The 20,187-nt window shown below is 40.9% G+C and overlaps 2 protein-coding genes across 5 annotated transcripts; both read left to right on the top strand.

The window, feature by feature from the left end:
* Positions 1–6,725, top strand: LOC136707563 (neurexophilin-1). Its single transcript, XM_066681711.1, has 2 exons — positions 1–54; positions 5,446–6,725. Exons 1-2 carry the CDS (start codon positions 1–3, stop codon positions 6,139–6,141), a joined length of 750 nt encoding a protein of 249 aa, XP_066537808.1. The 3' UTR covers positions 6,142–6,725.
* Positions 6,726–13,760: 7,035 nt separating this feature from the next.
* Positions 13,761–20,132, top strand: LOC136710559 (sterile alpha motif domain-containing protein 3-like). 4 transcript variants are annotated; one of them, XM_066686197.1, is made up of 9 exons: positions 13,761–13,805; positions 16,729–16,858; positions 17,019–17,201; positions 17,326–17,413; positions 17,510–17,677; positions 17,775–17,990; positions 18,076–18,241; positions 18,724–18,803; positions 18,867–19,040. In XM_066686197.1, exons 1-9 carry the CDS (start codon positions 13,802–13,804, stop codon positions 18,936–18,938), a joined length of 1,107 nt encoding a protein of 368 aa, XP_066542294.1. In that variant the 5' UTR covers positions 13,761–13,801; the 3' UTR covers positions 18,939–19,040. The 4 variants fall into 4 exon arrangements, with proteins under 4 accessions (XP_066542294.1, XP_066542303.1, XP_066542277.1 ...); XM_066686206.1 differs by having other exon boundaries at positions 13,764–13,805; positions 18,893–19,035; XM_066686180.1 differs by having other exon boundaries at positions 13,769–13,805; positions 18,889–20,132.
* The last annotated feature ends 55 nt before the right edge of the window (positions 20,133–20,187 follow it).

The raw sequence follows: 20,187 nt of genomic DNA, 5'->3' as shown, positions 1-20,187 counted from the left end.
ATGCACTCCATGCTCGGACTGGCGTGCCTCGCGCTCCTGCCCGCCGTCTATGGGGTAAGATCCCTCATTATTTTTAATGCACTTTTATTGGATTGTTTGGGATGTGGCAGCTCCACTGCGCTTTAACCTGAGAGAGTACACCTCAGGGGAGATCTACAGCACCCTGCAGAGAGCTGAGCTCCAAACACCTGCTCCAGGGGAAGCGAAGGAGTTCAGGGGCATTTGAGTGTTCGAGCTGGGTGTGTTGGATCTGAGCTCTCCGGGGTGAGGGGACCGAGCACGCAGCAGATCTAACCCTGCGGTTAAAAACTGGCAGCTGTGGTTGCCAGAATTTCACTTTAAAATATACGGTCATGTTTTTGGCCAATCATAAATTTTACATTTAAGAACTCCCAGTAAACATTTAGTCGTTGATTCAACGTTGAAATAACGTAATGACTTCCGTCTAATCAACGTTCTCTTAAGGTTGAAAATGAAAGTTGAAAAGACGTCCAAACACAGACATTGAAAAGACGACTATTAGACGTATGTTGGACGTCCATTGACGTTATTGATTGGTCCCGAAATAAATTACTTGTATAAAACGCGTTTTGGACGTCCACTGACGTTATCGATTGGTCACCACTTAACTAACTTATTAAGATGGATTTTGGACGTCCATTGACGTTATTAATATGTCATTGACGGACAGACTACTTTTAGACCTATTTTGAACGTCCAGGGACGTCCCTTGTTTATGGGCTGTTTTGTTTACAGTAGTTTTCTGTTAAAAAACAGATATACACCATATAAATGTCATAGTATTTACATAAAAAAAACATAGAAACATTGTTTTGCCATAAATTTAATAAGTTAATTGTGTGAAAAATGAGAGAATAGAGACCGAGGTATAGCTGTATTTAAATGTAGCCAAACCGCATCCTACATTCAGCCCTTAAAAGGTGATACTACCGCATCTGATCGCCACACTCCAGCACTAGGAACACAGGCCGATGGTGAACTTTCCTGACCAACACAGGTCTCATTATAACACACACACACACACACACACAATAATCCCCCCAATGTAACCCAAAATCAAAAAGTCTCAAAGACAGAGAAAAACAAAGTAACAAAGTAAAAAAATATATTTTTTACAGTAAAAAGATGTAAAAAATTGTATTTTGGCTGATAAACGTATTTACAGCCACTGTTTTCAGCCTTTTTAGAGTTTACGGTCTTTTACTGTCATATTACAGTTTTCCAGCATAAAATTCACAGACATTTTTTACAATGTAGCGTTTACACGACTTACATTTATAACAATAAATCAGTAACAGCAGATTCCCTGAGAAAATACATTATTGTCACAAACCGTGTAATGTGTTGTTTTCCCTAAAGGTTCATTACATTCTCTTCTCCAGAAGAAGAGGGGGATATCTGTGATATTTCATTGTAGAACTTCGTCAAATAAAAGAACAGAATAAAAGGCCCTGAGGTAAAATTATAATTGAATATGTTACAAATACGTTCCCTGATGTAAGGTATAGTATATGAACCTTTGAGAGAATCACCGCATTGATATTTTTTTTTCTGACGGTCTACTCCACACTGCATGATGCTGAATTTACTCTGCGCTGGTGTTGGGTTTTAAAAAAAAGAAGAAATCACAGAGAGTATGAATTTAACACTATATTTTAATACGTAGGCGGCACGGTGGTGCAGCAGGTTAGTGTCGCAGTCACACAGCTCCAGGGGCCTGGATGTTGTGGGTTCGTTTCCCGCTCCGGGTGACTGACTGTGAGGAGTGTGGTGTGTTCTCCCTGTGTCTGCGTGGGTTTCCTCCGGGTGACTGTCTGTGAGGAGTTGGTGTGTTCTCCCTGTGTCTGCGTGGGTTTCCTCCGGGTGACTGTCTGTGAGGAGTGTGGTGTGTTCTCCCTGTGTCTGCGTGGGTTTCCTCCGGGTGACTGTCTGTGAGGAGTTGGTGTGTTCTCCCTGTGTCTGCGTGGGTTTCCTCCGGGTGACTGTCTGTGAGGAGTGTGGTGTGTTCTCCCTGTGTCTGCGTGGGTTTCCTCCGGGTGCTCCGGTTTCCTCCCACAGTCCAAAAACACACGTTGGTAGGTGGATTGGTGACTCAAAAGTGTCCGTAGGTGTGAGTGAATGTGTGTGTGTGTTGCCCGTGAAGGACTGGTGCCCCCTCCAGGGTGTATTCCCGCCTTGCGCCCAATGATTCCAGGTAGGCTCTGGACCCACCGCAACCCTGAACTGGATAAGGGTTACAGACAATGAATGAATTTTAATACGTTTGGGATTACTGCTGTAAAATTTGAACTCTTATTTTGACAGCCTCAGGAGTTAATATAAAAAAACTACACTAGAATAGAGTTTTAAAAAATATTTAAAAAATAAATAAATAAAATGAAAAAATAATCTCCACAATCTCCAATACATTTTAAGAACATTTAATTAAAACCACAGTTACACACTTCACCTTCCGTGTCCCGAACTGCGCTGAGCTCATGGCATTTCACATGACAAAGCTGTAGTAGAGTGCAATGTACAGTTTGTACATTGTTAGGTCATCCATCGTTCTATGGGGCTGTGCATGGAGTCTACACACATTTGGACACAGTGTGTTGTGTGACACTCTGGAGCAGCTACACATGAGCCTAAGGGTCCCCATCCCTAGTGCAGAGCATCGAGCATCAAATGTTGTTCTAGACTGCTATTTAAATTGAGATCTTTAAGGGAAAGTCCACCAGTGATGAGACAGTATTTCACAGATGGGGGAAAATGCCGTGATCCACTGTAATAGAGATGTAATTATAATGAGTGCACACACACACACACACACACACACACACACTGAGCCTTGCATTAATATCCTCAGCTTTAACAATCAAAACAAGTGCTGTTCTGTATTTTTTCATCTTTAAATGTAGATGTTAAGTAATAAATAATGCTCTTCTGTAATACAGCTGTTAGCCTTAATGCCGGCAGCTGTGTGCACATTCTGTAGGCTCAGTATGAGAAGACAGTGTAATATGGTTATTGTGTTATTGTGTGTGGGTGATCGCGAGGGGTCAGCACCATGGACAATTCCGAGACTATTGCCAAAGGCTTGTGGTGTAGATGGTTGCTTGTCCAACATTTCCTCTGAGATGAAGGGGGTCCCCATTTGCCACAGTAAATGCTCCTACTCTCCAGGGAAGGCTGTTGGAAAGCAGAATGCTGTTTTTGCGTCCACAAACTTTTGGCCACTGTCCTTTTCTCAGACGGTTCTCAAGCCGTCCAGTCGGTTGGCCCCAGAGGGGTTTTCCGGAAACCGATGGTTGCTTCTTTTGGGGCAGTCTTGAAGATGATGTACTACACGTTTAATCTTTGGATTTCGGATGGAATGTCCGGATGGAGTAAGTGCAAGTGACTGGGTGAGTGTGTTAGTGACTGAGTGACTGTGGGAGTGACCGTCCACAGGTGTGAGTGTGTAAGTGACTAGGTGTGTGAGTGATTGGGTGAGTGACAGTCCACAGTTGTGAGTGTGTGAGTGACTGGGTGAGTGTGTGAGTGACTAGGTGAGTGAGTGACTGGGTGAGTGTGTGAGTGAGTGACTGGGTGAGTGTGTGAGTGAGTGACTGGGTGAGTGTGTGAGTGATTGGGTGAGTGAGTGACAGTCCACAGGTGTGACTGGGTGAGTGTGTGAGTGACTGGGTGAGTGTGTGAGTGACTAGGTGAGTGACAGTCCAGAGGTGTGAGTGTGTGAGTGACTGGGTGAGTGTGTGAGTGACTGGGTGAGTGTGTGATGCCCTGTGATGGACTGGTGTCCTGTCCAGGGTAGGTCCCTCTCTTGTCCAGACCCTGATCATAATGCAGCTGTTACAGGAAATGAATGAAAGAATGACAAAATGGATGAATGAATGAATACATATTCATTTGCTTTGATTAGTCTTTTTGTTTTGTTCTTTTATTTTTCTCTATCGATTAATAAATATATATTATTCAACACAGTTTAATTTTCATGCTTCAGAAGATGACTTTGGGCTTTAACCGTCCGAGTTTCTGTCAAAGAAACGGTTCTGGAGTCCATTTTAACCACCAAAGATTTGAATAGTGAGTAAAAGTGACACACTTGTGCGAATATGAACTCTCTCTTCAAAGCCAGAGAGAGAGAGAGAGTGTGAGAGAGAGAGAGATGAAGGTGTTTCCGCCCAGAGGTAATCACCAGCGCACAATGAAAGTAATTTTTCATCCGTGCTTATGGGGCTCCGATTCTAAATGAGTGTGAATAGGACGGAGGATCGAATGTGAAAGGGATTCATGAGCTATGAACTAATGGTCACACCCTTCATCCCCTGGAACTAAGTCAATAATGAAGCTATAGCCACGATTTACCGTTCAAAAGGCCTCCTGAGAAGAATTTAATTAAGGACGCTTCCATTAGACGCCGGGTTCCCGTCCGCTAAGTCGTCCTCCTCGTGTTTTTTGACTATAACATCATTATAACATAATTAAACACACAGCCGGCTTTGAAATCCATGACTATAATCTGCTTAAGTCGCTCCATGGTCCAGCGAAAGACTAGACTTGGACAGGTATCATCGTCTCAGGGCGTTCTTAAATGTGGGATATGGCATTTCTACCACCAGGAAGTGGCGAAAATACCTTGAGTGTAGAAATAATCCATACAGTCCACTTGGTGTTGTGATTCATATGTCGCTAATCATTAGTTATAGTCATTACTCAGATGATACTTTACTAATTAGTGATGCACATACGTCTGGTTACCTTAAATATCACTGAGGTTCTGAGACGCACCGGAGTACAGCAGCTTCATCAGATAAACTCTCTGCATTGTCCTCCGTTCTTTTAAACACTGACCTTGCACTGACTTTCCACGTTGCAGCTGAAGAGCTTTTCTGCCAGTGACATGTTGTAATATTTGGAAGTATTGATCTGTGGATGAATTTATAAGTCGTCTCGCTCTCACAAGACAGATGTGCTGTCAGTCCTTCTCAGCCCGGTCCGAGTCTGAGTCAATGTCCCGTCTCAGCTCTGGACGTCCTGCTAGAACGGCCACTTAGACACCGGCAAGAAAGCACTCCTCCGTTTAACCTCCCTGGACTGCACAGGGTGGATAGAAATCAGAAGAAAATAGGGTTGACGTGGTCATGTGTACAATAACAGTCTTAAAAATAAGGTGCACCATTATTGCCGTGTTACAAACATGGTAGAATCCTTATTACCTTGTTGTTTTCAAGTTAGTATCCTTATTAGTGTTATAAACAGGTTAGGATGCTTATTACAATGTTACAAACATTGTAGCATTCTTATGACCTTGTTATTGGCATGTTATCATTTTTATTACCATGTTAGTAACATGATAACTTTCTAATTACCTTTGCTTTATGAGGTTATTATTGTGTATTACACGTATTATCATAATTTAACTTTAGACATTGTTTTTAACAGACTATCCTTGGTGAAGGATGCCCACCAGAGACCCTTGAACTTCATCAAAGACCAAGGGAAGGGTTTGCCCTGAAGAAGGTCAGTGTTGACCAGGCCGGTTTGAAGAATTCGAAGACTTTTAACCTCAGAACTGGTCAGCACCATGGACAGCAACTCCACGATGCAACCGTCCATCCACTGGGTCAACGAGCTCAGAGGCGGCCCCCGATAAAAACAGGGAAGCTGAGGAAAATGTTTGGCTGGGGCGACTTCCACTGTAACGTAAGAACCACGTTCCTAGACCTCCTGATCAAGGGCAAGATCGTAGATCACGGAAACGGGACCTTCAGCGTCCACTTCCTTTGCAACGCAACAGGTCTAGGGAATGTTTCTGTTGGACTAGCCCCTCCCACAAAGGTAGTAGAGTTCGGTTTAACGCAGGAAACCGCTGGGGAATCGGTGGAGTCCAAGTTGTTCAACTGCAGGATTGAGTCGGAGAAGGTGGAGCAGAGCAGCAGGAGCACCTGGTGCAGGAACAACCCGTCTAAGAGCTGCAATCTGCAGCAAACCCAGAGCCATGTCTCCTGGCTCTGCGCCAAGCCCTTCAAGGTCATCTGCGTCTACGTCTCCTTCTACAGTCTGGACTACAAGCTGCAGCAGAAAGTCTGTCCGGACTACAACTACCACAGTGACACTCCTTACGCTCCTTCTGGGTGATGCCACACTATGCCACATGTACACACTATAACATTATAACCCTAACCCTAGCAAATCTGGGCCTTAAATCCAGGTATCAGGCGGGGATTTTACAATGGCCAATTGGTATGACACTATACACAGCCTGTCAGTTGCAACTAGTGTCATACCAGCCATCTATTTTAAAATCAGGGCCTGGAACTTTGATCAAAGTTCCAGATTTGATGTCCTCTGCACTATACACATGACTCCCCAGTTTTATTTGTTGACATTTCTACTTGTTCGTTAGCCAGAACTCCACCAATCATGCCATCAACCCAGGAGGGTGAGGAGAACATGTTACCTTCAAGACATGAAGCCAGCCACTGCATCTTTTCAAACCATCACCCACAATGCCACTGGACAGCTCAACGCGCTTGCAGGAGAACACTAATTCTCAGATCTGTTGTGCCAGCTAACAAGCATCCATTTTGCCTACCATTACACTGACTGATTGTTGAGGAGTGTTGAGGGAGGGCCAACTAATCCACCCAGGGAGCACGGCCTATACACAGCAGACCCGTTATCGCATTTAAAAAGCATGAAATGAACTGCACATGAGCTAAAGCCCCTCTGCAGGAGTCTTAAGACAATGGAGGACTGTTGGATCATCCCAGCCAACACACCCTTATAGGGGGCCCATATAGGTTACCCTCCAGGGTCAGTGATGGGGCCAGGATGAGTTTAGCATCAGGTCCATCTGGGCAGCTCACCTGGAAAAACAAGTTAACACAACCCTGGGTCCGTGTTAGACCCACATTTAGAGTTGTCTGACACAGCCAACCTACTTGGGACACAACAATAGCCTATTTACCTACCCACCCAGAGGCAGTGTCTATCTAGAACCCAACTAGAGCATGTTCTAACCACAGGGGCCCCACTGAGGTGCGCTGGCTGGGATTTGTACAGTATTTGGAGCAGTACGGCTGTGCACACAGTTCTATATGTTATGTGTAAATTAATTTTTATATTATTATTATTATTATTGCTCTGAGTACTGCAGGACCCAACTGCCAATCACCGATCGCATCACCCGAATATTAATGAACTCATTTGCCGTGATATCTGACACTGGTTTGATGGGGATTTTCCTGAATCTGGAGGAAATTAATGAAGGTAATTTCATTTTTCACACTTGTCTCATGACGCACTGTTGAGAGCAATTAAAAACTGACAGGATGAAAATGATCAGTCAAACTGAGATTAAAACAGGTGGAGGATTCATAACTCATTAAATTGAACGTGTACGGTGTTAGTCGTGACCCTCTGATGGTAGACAATTCAATATTGGGTGGTAAAGAATGCTCAGAAAAATTGCTCCACAAATGGTTCTGATTGGATTAATGTCTTCATGTTTTGCGTGTTAATAATTTAGACCAGAGGTATTCAAATATTTTCTTCTGGAGACCCCCACTGCAATGATTTAAGAACTTGAGCCAAACGCCTCTAAAAAAAAACACACGTGTAGATATTCAGAAAGTGTAGCTTATGTCTAAAAAAATCAGCTCAAATCATTCCATTTGTCCAGGACTTTTATTTTGTATTATCAAGTGTTTAAAAAAAGAATTAATAATATAAAAAGCAGCAATTTTACTTTTTTCTGTTTGTTTTTTTTCCTCGTCCAGGGGGAAACTCCATGATACTGTATTTCTCCCCTGAACCTCATTCGTTCATTGTCTGTAAGCGCTTATCCAATACAGCGTCACGGTCGGTCCAGAGCCTACCTGGCATCATTGGGCGCAAGGCAGGAACACATACAGGAGGGGTCGACAGTCCTTCACAGGGCGACACACTCTCACACGCAGACACAGAGAGAACACACCACACTCCTCACAGACAGTCACCCGGAGGAAACCCACACAGACACAGAGAGAACACACCACACTCCTCACAGACAGTCACCCGGAGGAAACCCACACAGACACAAAGAGAACACACCACACTCCTCACAGACAGTCACCCGGAGGAAACCCACGCAGACACAGGGAGAACACACCACACTCCTCACAGACAGTCACCCGGAGGAAACCCACGCAGACACAGGGAGAACACACCACACTCCTCACAGACAGTCACCCGGAGGAAACCCACGCAGACACAGGGAGAACACACCACACTCCTCACAGACAGTCACCCGGAGGAAACCCACGCAGACACAGGGAGAACACGCCACACTCCTCACAGACAGTCACCCGGAGGAAACCCACGCAGACACAGGGAGAACACACCACACTCCTCACAGACAGTCACCCGGAGGAAACCCACGCAGACACAGGGAGAACACACCACACTCCTCACAGACAGTCACCCGGAGGAAACCCACACAGACACAGAGAGAACACACCACACTCCTCACAGACAGTCACCCGGAGGAAACCCACACAGACACAGAGAGAACACACCACACTCCTCACAGACAGTCACCCGGAGGAAACCCACGCAGACACAGAGAGAACACACCACACTCCTCACAGACAGTCACCCGGAGGAAACCCACGCAGACACAGGGAGAACACACCACACTCCTCACAGACCGTCACCCGGAGGAAACCCACGTGGACACAGGGAGAACACACCACACTCCTCACAGACAGTCACCCAGAGAAAATCCACGCAGACACAGGGAGAACACACCACACTCCTCACAGACAGTCACCCGGAGGAAACCCACACAGACACAGGGAGAACACACCACACTCCTCACAGACAGTCACCCGGAGGAAACCCACACAGACACAGAGAGAACACACCACACTCCTCACAGACAGTCACCCGGAGCATGACTCAAACCCACAACCTTCAGGTCCCTGGAGCTGTGTGACTGTGACACCTACCTGCTGCACCACCGTGCCACACTTATATAAATCAGTGTTATTAAACTAGTAAAAGGTACAGAAATACCAGAGTGTGAAAATTAAACCTTTATATGAGTCGTTTAAACATTTATATTTTCCAATCTCACCTCTCACCTGCACCACACAGATTGAATACTTTGGCTGGAGGTGAGTGTCTAACAAAGATCATTTGAATTTTTTCACTTACATATAATTTTCAAAATTTAATTCACAACTGAATTTGGATTCATTATAGTTTTGTAAAAATAGAAACAGTTGTCAAATTAAATTGATCAACAAAATAATAAATACATACTGATTAGGCTTTAAGTCATGTGGTTTCACCTAATTCATAAAAGTCTGGTGATATTTAAATACAATCCAGTAATTACATTTTTCACTGAGAACCTGAAAGTCCACCTTAAATTTAAATCTACCTTCAGTATACCACTGGTGGATTGTGCCTTGAGATATTCTCAGTTCCTGTAAACAATGTTACCTGTGCTGTTCCAGCCGATTCACTTAACAGTAAAGTAGTTAGATTAGCTAACAATTAAAAGGCCTTCAGTTCAGCTCCTGAAGGCCTTACCAGTGGGAAAGCTCTGGTCTGGTTTTATTTATATAGGATTTTACAGGAGAAAATCCTGATCATTTAATTTTATAACCAAAATGTAACAGTGAAGTAAGAAATACAACGTTTTAGCAGAAATTATTAGCCACATCCACCCCCCCACACACACAAACACACTCATAATGCTGGTAATACCAATGTATATTAGACTGCACTGCAGTACTGGTGTGTGTTATACACTGTTTTATTGAATGTGTTGTATCTCTGTTGTATGTTTTCTCAGTCCACTGCTGTAAATAAGAATATTTCATTAGAACGTGCTTTTAATGACTTGCCTGGATAAGATCAAAGTTCAATAAATAAAATAAAAGTCATGTCCAAAGCTGATTGAAGCTCGTTAATCGGACTAACAATGAGATTAATCCAACCATCAATCCATTCATCCATCCATCCAGTTAACACCTCCCTGGTGTATGGGGTATTGTATATTGTTTATATTGGGAATCCTGGGTTAAAATCAGAGCGCTCATTTTCAGGTCTTTTATGTGATGCTCTGCTGCCATCTAGAGATGGGAAGAGGATGATGTCGACTTCTTTTTCAGCTGCTAACGATAGTTTAATCTTAATGTAAATGTAACAAGGTCTTTGTTTTTTGTTAAAATTCGACTAAAAAAAAATTTCGAATTTTTTTGTGTGTATGTGTGTGTTTTGGATCATTCCTACAATTTGGTGCCTTTTGTGTCCCTATTCCTTATCACAGTATTTATTATGGAAATATTTAAACAATGTAAATTATTTTGTAAATCCTACTGATTTAAATAGCACTTTTCAAATATTAGCATAATGCAGTCTGCTACAAAAATAATATTATACATTTTGCACTGTTGTTATTTATCGAACACTAGGTGTTTTCCCATGTCCCTGGTGTTGTGCATTCTGTTTTTGTGATGGATGTGTAATATAGGGGTGGCACGGTTTTGCAGCAGGTTAGTGTCACTGTCACACAGCTCCAGGGACCTGGAGGTTGTGGGTTCGATTCCCGCTCTCTGTGACTGTCTGTGAGGAGTGTGGTTTGTTCTCTCTGTGTCTGCGTGGGTTTCCTCTGGGTGACTGTCTGTGAGGAGTGTGGTGTGTTCTCTGTGTCTGCGTGGGTTTCCTCTGGGTGACTGTCTGTGAGGTGCGTGGTGTGTTCTCTGTGTCTGCGTGGGTTTCCTCTGGGTGACTGTCTGTGAGGTGCGTGGTGTGTTCTCTGTGTCTGCGTGGGTTTCCTCTGGGTGACTGTCTGTGAGGAGTGTGGTGTGTTCTCTGTGTCTGCGTGGGTTTCCTCTGGGTGACTGTCTGTGAGGTGCGTGGTGTGTTCTCTCTGTGTCTGCGTTGGTTTCCTCCGGGGGACTGTCTGTGAGGTGTGTGGTGTGTTCTCTCTGTGTCTGCGTGGGTTTCCTCCGGGTGACTGTCTGTGAGGTGTGTGGTGTGTTCTCTCTGTGTCTGCGTGGGTTTCCTCCTGGTGACTGTCTGTGAGGAGTGTGGTGTGTTCTCTCTGTGTCTGCGTGGGTTTCCTCTGGGTTCTCCGGTTTCCTCCCACAGTCCAAAAACACACGTTGGTAGGTGGATTAGCAACTCAAAAAAGTGTCCGTAGGTGTGAGTGAGTGTGTGTGTGTTGCCCTATGAAGGACTGGCGCCCCCTCCAGGGTGTATTCCCGCCTTGCGCCCAATGATTCCAGGTAGGCTCTGGACCCACCGCAACCCTGAACTGTATAAGCGCTTACAGATAATGAATGTGTAATATAAGGAGGATTATAGCCTGCATGTAGGAGGGAGAGGGCAGTGAAAGTGCACTTCAGCTACATGTTCACTTTACAGCTTCCATGGTTTGATTTATTTGTCCATAACAGACCTATTAGAGGTCCTTAATAAAGCATCACAGCACGCTTATCAAACACAGCGCAGACTGCTTAGGGGTTAGCGGCTGTGCAGATGGACAGTATTAAAGACCTTTAATGTCATGCACACCCGTTACACTATTAAACACTCACAGAAATGTTCCAAAATCTAGTGTAAAATTGGCCATGAATTGTGATTGGCTGAACTTAAGTTTACTGCAAGTTAAGCATTCGCTGTGGACCATGTTTATATTGAGTCTGTGAGGGGTGTTGTGTTCTCACCGTGTCTGAATGGGTTTCCACCTACACTCTTAAAATAAAGGGTTCTTCATGGGTTCTTTGCTACAGGCAATGGTTCTATATAGAACCATGAATACTCAAAGAACTCTCTAAATACCTAAATGGTTCTTTGCAGCTCAGGAAAGGGTTCTTTGTTTGTGTTATTGTGTAATTATGCTACAGTATGCTGGCATTGGGGGTCAAGTATATGTTTTTATGTGTTGTCCTGAATTTATTTTACTTCTTTATGCATGTTGTCCAAAATGTATTGGTTCTTACTGCTATGGGCTCATTAAAGCTGCAATAATAATAATAACAATAATAAGTAATTATTATTTATGCAGCTGTAATGAGTCTGTAACAAAACGAACCAATACATTCTAGACAATATATAAATTATTGTTGTTGTTGTTGTTTTTATTCATTATTATTATTTTTATTATTATTATTATGCTTATTATTGTTGTCTTTTTTATTTACATTTTGGAACAATTTCTACAGTTAATTTTGGCAGCTGATTTTGATTTAGCTTAAGGCTTTTGACTAAAATGTGAATTAATCAATTAACATTAATACCAAATAGCCTAATTTTAGCGATGTAATTTTGAAAGTTTTACTATATTTTAATAATAACCTTAATAAACAAAAGCTTAAAATGATATTACATTTAAAAACGTTAACATCTAAAAATAAGGAAATATGGAAAAAATTGCCATTTTTCTTCAAATACATTTTTCATTTATTTAACATTTACAATTAAAGTTTAAGGTGCTCTGCATATAGAGACTGAGTCGACTCTAAGAGATGGAACTCTATGAATCGTTGGCCTAGAATTTATACGAGCGACTCTCAGAAGTTGGAAGAATCGATTCTTTGGGAGTCAACTCCTCTTCAAATGTTTTATTTCCTTGCGATTTTCTGTTTTCAAAATCAGAAATAATGGGTCATTTATCATTCAATTTTTGGTTAGTGTTTATTCGTTGAGGAAAATGGCAAAACATGGTTGTCTGGTTTTCGTTGTGAAAAAAAAATAAAATTGCTTTTCTAGTTATCTTGATTAAATACTTCGCAAGCTTCACAAAATAGTTCTTTATTTTCCATCTGTGCCAGCTGCAGCTTTGTCAGACTGAACAGTAAGTTATAACACTGAACGTCTTAGATATGCTGGTCTAGACATGAGTCTCTCTCTCGGTGCGAAGTTCAGTTCGCTGCGGGACCAGTTTGTCGTTGTCTCTGGGCGCGGGAATGCGCATGTTCAGCGCGGCTGCCGGTGAACAAACGCCGCAGCTCGAGCGCGCTACCCTTCACACTTTTCTGAGGTAAGTCCACAGTCTGTAAACACAAAGTAATTTATCGCCAGGCTTAGAACCCGCGGCTACATTTAGCTGGAAAACTTTCGTGTTAGACTGACTAGGTGCGATGCCAGACAATGTAATAATAGCTAACGATTTATTTAATTTTTAGTTCGACATTGGAAGACTGTTAGCTTAATGCTAACTCGCTAGCGGTCGTTATTTTAGCCGTTGTTAATATTCAGATGTAGTTTAGCTAGCTAGATTTTTGCAGTTGGAGTTGTTTGTAAACTTTGACAAGAATAATAGTAATAATGTAGCTAGCGACAACTATCTGAATGAATATTTCATATGGAGCTGCCGAAATGTCATTTAACACTGAATATTTTATTTGCTAGAAAGAATGGTTTAAAAGGAATGCTTACTTAGGCAAGTTTATATTTTCCTTGGTGAGGATGTTGTGTTTATAATGTGCAACTTTGATAAAAAAAAACTAAAAGTATGATTTTACTTGCTATAATATCAAGTGCATCAAGCCACATTAACTTTCACTGGAAAGGTTTTTTATAGCATGTTATAGCTAGTGTTCTACCTCTGAACATGACCAAAAATCAAGATTTGAGTGATTTTGATGAAAGACAAATTGGAAATTACAGTAATGTTATGCCTGTGTGTATGTGTGTTTTTTTTTGTTTATAGACAATGAGTGACTATACATCTTGGACACCTACGGAAGTATGCCAGTGGCTAGAGAGAAACAGTTTGGGTGAATTCTCTGATGTTTTCATGGGTGAGATCCACCAAACAAGATCCTAAAGGACTGTCCTGCTCCATGTACTATTGCCCCAACTGCTCTGTTAAGAAACATTCATTATCAAAATATTTGAGGCATTTGCAGTATTTTCATGAAAGTGAACCTAACTTCTCTGTCAAATGTGGACTTGACAATGGATGTCCTAATGTTTACAAGAAAATAAGTTCTTTTAAGGTTCATATTTTCCGTAAACATAACTCAATCAAAGAGAACTTGGACAAAGAGTGCAAGCTGCCGTATGTTAATGAAGACGAAGGTGGTGACGAAGACAGTGATTATGATGAAATTGTCCATACAGAATTGCTCTCTGAAAAGTTAAGCCATTTTACAGAAAATGTTCAGAAACACTTTGGCCTGTTTTGTTTAAAGCTACAGGAAAAACACATTGTTTCTAAGACTGTTACTCATAGTATTTCACAGGAGGTAAAAAGTTTAATTGAGCTGTTCAATGAACAGTATCGAGCTCTGCTAAAGACTTGCCTTCAAGATGCACATACAGAGCTTAATAGCCTATCAGATCTTAAAGCACTAATTGAAGACAATCTATTTGGAAAGTGCTTTGAGCATGTAACTTCAGACTATCAGTTTGAACGGTACTGCATAAAAGAATTTGGATTGGTTCAACCTGTTGAGTATATACTTGGAACTGACCAGAGAGGGAAAAAAGACACTTTTCAGTACATACCTATTTTGGAAGTTCTTTGTCATATTTTAAAGAGGAAGGAAGTGTTCTTGTTTGTACAAAAGGAGAGAGTTTCTGATGGCGATACATTAACAGATTTCACTGATGGGTCTTTTTCTAAGAAGAAGCATGTGCTTCTTTGTTGCAGTAAGTCAGATAAATTGTTAAAATTGCAGTTGTACACAGATGAGTTTGAAATTTTGAATAGCCTTGGCTCCAAAAAATTGATTCACAAGATAGCCTGTTTCTATTTTGTTGTTGGAAATCTACCACTAAGGTTCCGTTCACAACTTCAGAACATACATGTTTCTGTTTTAGTTCGAAACAAGTTATTACAAAAGTATGGTTATGAGCCTATTCTTCAGCCGCTCATCCGTGATCTCATAGAGCTACAAAACAAAGGAATATCAGTCAGTGTTGATGGCCAAACTCATGTCCTGAAAGGAGCACTTTTTTCAATTTCAGCTGACAACCTATCTGCCCATTCCCTAGCTGGTTTCAGTGCATGTTTTAGTCATGGCTTCATTTGTCGATTCTGTATGTGCCATCATGACAACATGTGTGATTCAACTGATGAGTCATCCTGCTCCCTTCGGACCCCTGATGACCACAGAGGCCATTTAGGAGTACAAAATTCAAAATCTCTCTATGGTGTTGCTGAGCATTGTCCATTTGAAAAAATTCCTCATTTTGAGGTGACCGAATCTTTTCCACCAGATCTTATGCATGATGTATTAGAGGGTGTAATTCCACATGTTACAAGGTTAGTCTTAAAGAATCTGAACAGTGATAAACTTATCACAATTCAGCAGTTGAATGAACGACTCCAGGAGTTCCCTTTTGGACAAAATGATGTTACACACAAGCCGGTGTTGTTGAGACAGACAATCCTGCAGGGAAGTGGAATTCAAGGAAAAGCTGTTGAAAAATTTGTATTGTTTCGTCTTCTACCCTTCCTAATTGGAGACTTTGTTCCTAAACGGAATTCATACTGGGATCTCTATCTGTTATTGCGATCAGTGTGTGACATCCTTCTTGCACCTGTCATTAAAACAAGTTGGCTAAGTCCTCTGACAGCTTTAATAACAGAATTTCTGACAAGTTTTCAAAGATTGTTTCCAGATGATTTCATACCAAAGATCCATTACTTGGTTCACTACCCACGCTTGATAGAGAATTTTGGACCTCTAAGGGCACACTGGTGTCTTAGGTATGAGTCAAAGCACCTCTATTTCAAACGACTTTCATCTGTGGTTAGCAACTACCAGAATATTGCAAAAACTCTTGCAAAGCGCTACCAAATGAGACAGTGTTGGGAGTCCCAAGGTAGTACCAGTTGGAATTCAGAAGCAGTCCCTCACAGTGTAACAGAAATACCTTTGCGAGTGCTCCCTTCTCAACTGAGGGAAATTTTTGTAAGTGATACTGCAAGTTTCGCAGACTCTGTTTGGAAAACAAAACACTTGGAACATGACAGAGTCCAGTACAAAGTTGGAGATTACTACATTCTTGATCTTTTACATGCTGAGGAGATTCCAGTTTTTTTTTAACTGATTCACATAATTAAGTTCCATGGTGAGTGGAAACTGTGTGGGAGGATTTACCAAAGTTCCCACTATTCAGAACATTTACATGCCTATGGTGTGAAGTCTACTACCCATTGGATGGTTCTGTACCCTGGTGAAGAAGTAGACTATCATCCGCTTGACTGCTACACAGATGGGAAAGGCGAACTTTACATCACCCTGCTTCATCGTCCTGTGAGAGAAAACTTAATCCTAATTACAAAATGATGCACTGAAATTTACAATGTCAAAGTGAATAGCGTTATTTATCCTTGCATACATGGCCAAGTTAACTAGCCAGAACATGTGGAGATGTAGGACTAGCATAGTTAATTAGTAATTCACTTTTACCAGAATATATGCCAAATCACTGTTGAATTTGTTTTTAAAAATTTACATGATTAAATGTTTAAGTACAGAATATTATGATTTTTATGTATTTTTACATATGTCAAACTTTGTGTTAAGTATGCCTCAAATTGCGTAGTTAATAACAAAATGAAAGATTTTTACACACAATTAACAAATTAACAATCTTTTACTTAGGTGACATTATTTGTATTCTGTGTTACACTTTTCCACAGTAAACTGTGAAATACATGTTTTTTTGTTTTTTTTTTTCTTGAAAAAATTTGTTCTTATTTTCCCTTAGAGCATGAGATTGATGGAGCAACTTTAGGGGTTTTCACAGAGCGAATGGCAGAGAGACTGATACCCATAATAAAGAAGCAGGTCATGTTTATTTCTCTTCTGGATAAATTGAAAGCAGGTGAATCCCACAAGTAAGTACTTATGAAAAGTACCTCTCAGATGTACTGTACATTGTAAAGTGGCAACATACATTTGTCCATTCTAAATATAATTCAGTTCTCATTGTTTGCTTACAAGTCGGCAACCTCAGAAAAACAGAATAATTATCATTTTGTCTCATTTGCATCATAGATCTTTGATTGAGTATACACACGGATGTGGCTCAAAAACACAGGGTTCATCTCATTTTGCCTTCCCCCCATTGTTGTTGGCTGCGCTGGAATGGAGAGACCCTGAACTCAAAAGCTCAAAGAAGTCAAAAATAAGGACTCTTCTATTGCAGGCTCTATTTGACCAGCTGTCTAGTAAAACACTGTAAGTGTATTCTGGTACTTGTCTTTATCCATACAAAAGGAGTATTTGTTAGTATTTTCATTCATGTCAGATCAAACATTAAAAATGCTGTAATATTTTAATTATTCGCTTAATCTTATCCAAGGTACCCTTCACACAACCAGTATGTTCAGTTGTTGTCTTCACTCATAACTGTATACCCATGCCTGAGAGAGAACTTTGGATCAGGTTTTGTAAGTAGTTAATATTTTCAAAATGTATTTACTCACTTATGTTTTCAGTGTAAATTGATTTATGAGATCCATGTGTTTGCCATGTTTTTCTGTTAGGATGCTCTGCACGAGTCCTTAAAGAACAAGTTCAAAAAGGAGAGATGCCCGCTGATCAGCGATGATGAAGTTCTCAGGATGAGAACAAAGTTTGCAATTCCAGGTTCTGGCAGAAAGCGTACATCTGAGGTTGTCCAATTACAATTTAAAGCAGGGAGAAGACTTGCTGTACGTACAAAAGAACGTTCACTTTGTACATGGCTATATTCACATGTCACTTATTGTCTCTTGTGTAAGTTCAAGTTGGTTGTGTGAATTCATATAGGTTAATGGTGCTGTTGCAACTGAAGTGTGTATGGAGGAGAGAAACATAACCGAAATTGTCAAGACAATGGCTGAGGAGGTAAAGAAGGTCCGACCAAATATGCTGTTTCTACAAGAGCAGATGACAAAGACAAGAGGATACAGAAGAACATATATCTCCTCCCATTCTACAAGAGAGATTTTAATGGAATTCCCTTGCCTTAAGTTGCCTGAAATTGTATGTTTTATGTATTTGTTAGTCTTGCAATTAACACGTTTTTTTACATGGTAACATTAACAACTTGGATATTGAACACCAACAGCTGCTTTTGGAAATGAAAGATCTCCAACACATTGACATAGACAAGCAAGTCACTACAGTGCTGAGCAAAATGGCCCCCATGATTTTACTGCGAGCATCTCGCACTGCAGTGATTAAGAGATGTCTGGAGACCATTGAGGACTGCCAAGAAGGTCCTGTAAAAAAAGGTGAGAACATCCGAACTTCCTTGTTTAAATAGTACAACCGTTCATTCGTTCATTCATTCATTCATTGTCTCTAACCGCTTATCCAGTTCAGGCCTACTCTGAATCATTGGGCGCAAGGCTAGTGCCATGATGGTGGCAAAAACATTATACCATTACTTGCAATATTTATGTGATTTTGCCAAATATTCCCATTGATTAACCAGTAGATCATGACAACTATTGAAATTACATATTATGCCATCAAACATGTAGTAAGTCATGTAGCTACAGTGGGATCTGCAAACGTTAGGTTTTTTTTATGCTCACTTGAAAAAGATGCATGGGAAAACTGAAGCTAAAAGACCAATGAGGAATTTAAAGTCTATTTGGAGAAATTTTGCCCTTCCCTTCCAAAACTTTGTGCAATGAGTTCAAGCTTTTGTGTCTTGAAAATGACTTGGGAGTGGCACTCCTTGATTTAAAATATTTTTAATTGATTATAGGTCTGCAGTTAGAGGCAGCCATCCTGTGCCTTCCGTCTCTGTTCAGTGAGGATTCCTCACTTCTCTTCACAGCTGAGGAAGTAAGCTTCTTTTAAAAAGTCAAATGTAACATTTGGATATGTTTATTTATTTAATGTGACCAGGTCATTTTCTGTTTCTGTCTAGTCAGACACATTAGATATCGTCACACCACAGATTATTTTAAGTGGCTGTAAGGAGGGAGTTCCCTTGCAGTACAGTTTGGTGAAAGTCACCATGGACAAGGAGATCATGGTGGACGACTGCACAGATGTCTCGCTTGCCCTTGGTGTACTCTTCGGCACTTACTTTGTGTTTGGGGTGGAGTACCCTAAAGGACTTAAAAAAACTCTTACATTCCTTGAAGCATTTGTATTTAAAATGAAGGAGGAAAGATTCCTTCCAATTACGCTGAAGCGAGTATTCAATTCTCTCTGTGAGTAGACTTTACATTTGTTTTTCAGATATTTACTTGAGCTTCTCACAGTTGAACATGTTTATTGAATGTGAAATAAGATTCAATATTTTGCAAACTTTAGTATATCATCCAGTGTAGTTCAGGTTTTTTCTGCATTTCTGTGTCATATGTAATGTAAGTCCTGCAGTTTTTCCCCCCACAGATATTATTAGGATTGTATGAACAAATCACAAGTTTCAGTGTTTAGTAAGTTTGGGTGCTTTAATTGTAAATTTAAAATTTTAAGTCATTCTTGTAAGTATTTGAATTTAAAATATATAAAGAATGTATATATTCCTGTTATACTTCAACGGTCTTCAATGTACTCACTGACCACTTCATTAGGTACTTCTACATTATATCACGTTGTAGTTATACAGTTACAGACAATGGTCCATCTGTTTCTCTGCATACTTTATCTCCCATTCACCTTGTTTGTCCATGGTCAGGACTCACATATTACCCCCACAGGGTAGGCATGATTTGGGTGGTGGATCATTCTCAGCGCTGCAGTGACAATGATGTGGTGGTGGTGTTTTAGTGTGTGTTGCACTGGTACAAGGATGCTTTTGGTTGGTGGACCATTCGCAGTCCAGCAGTGACACTGAGGGCTTTGAAATCTCCAGCAGCACCGCTGTGTCTTGTGACATCATCACCATGTCACTGCAGTGCTGAGATTGAAATTTTTCAGAGAAAAAGACGGACTACAGTCTGTGATTATAGAACTACAAAGTGCTCCTCTATAGTAAATAGAGCTGATAAAATGGAAAATGAGTCTCGATACATGCTAGATGTACATAATGATATGGCCGGTGTGTGAATGTGTGTGTATACATGTTGGAGGAGTCTTTGCTTCAGCATGACAATACATTTTAGTATTGTGAATTGACAAATGCCATTTTGATGTATTGAATGAAATTAAATTGTTTATTATGAATTAACTCAATAAATAACAATATTTACTAGTATATGGTCTCCCGTTATTTCAT

Source organism: Hoplias malabaricus, chromosome 1, assembly GCF_029633855.1.
Source record: "Hoplias malabaricus isolate fHopMal1 chromosome 1, fHopMal1.hap1, whole genome shotgun sequence".
Classification (NCBI taxonomy): Eukaryota; Metazoa; Chordata; class Actinopteri; order Characiformes; family Erythrinidae; genus Hoplias; species Hoplias malabaricus.
This window is presented reverse-complemented; position numbering and strand designations above follow the sequence as displayed.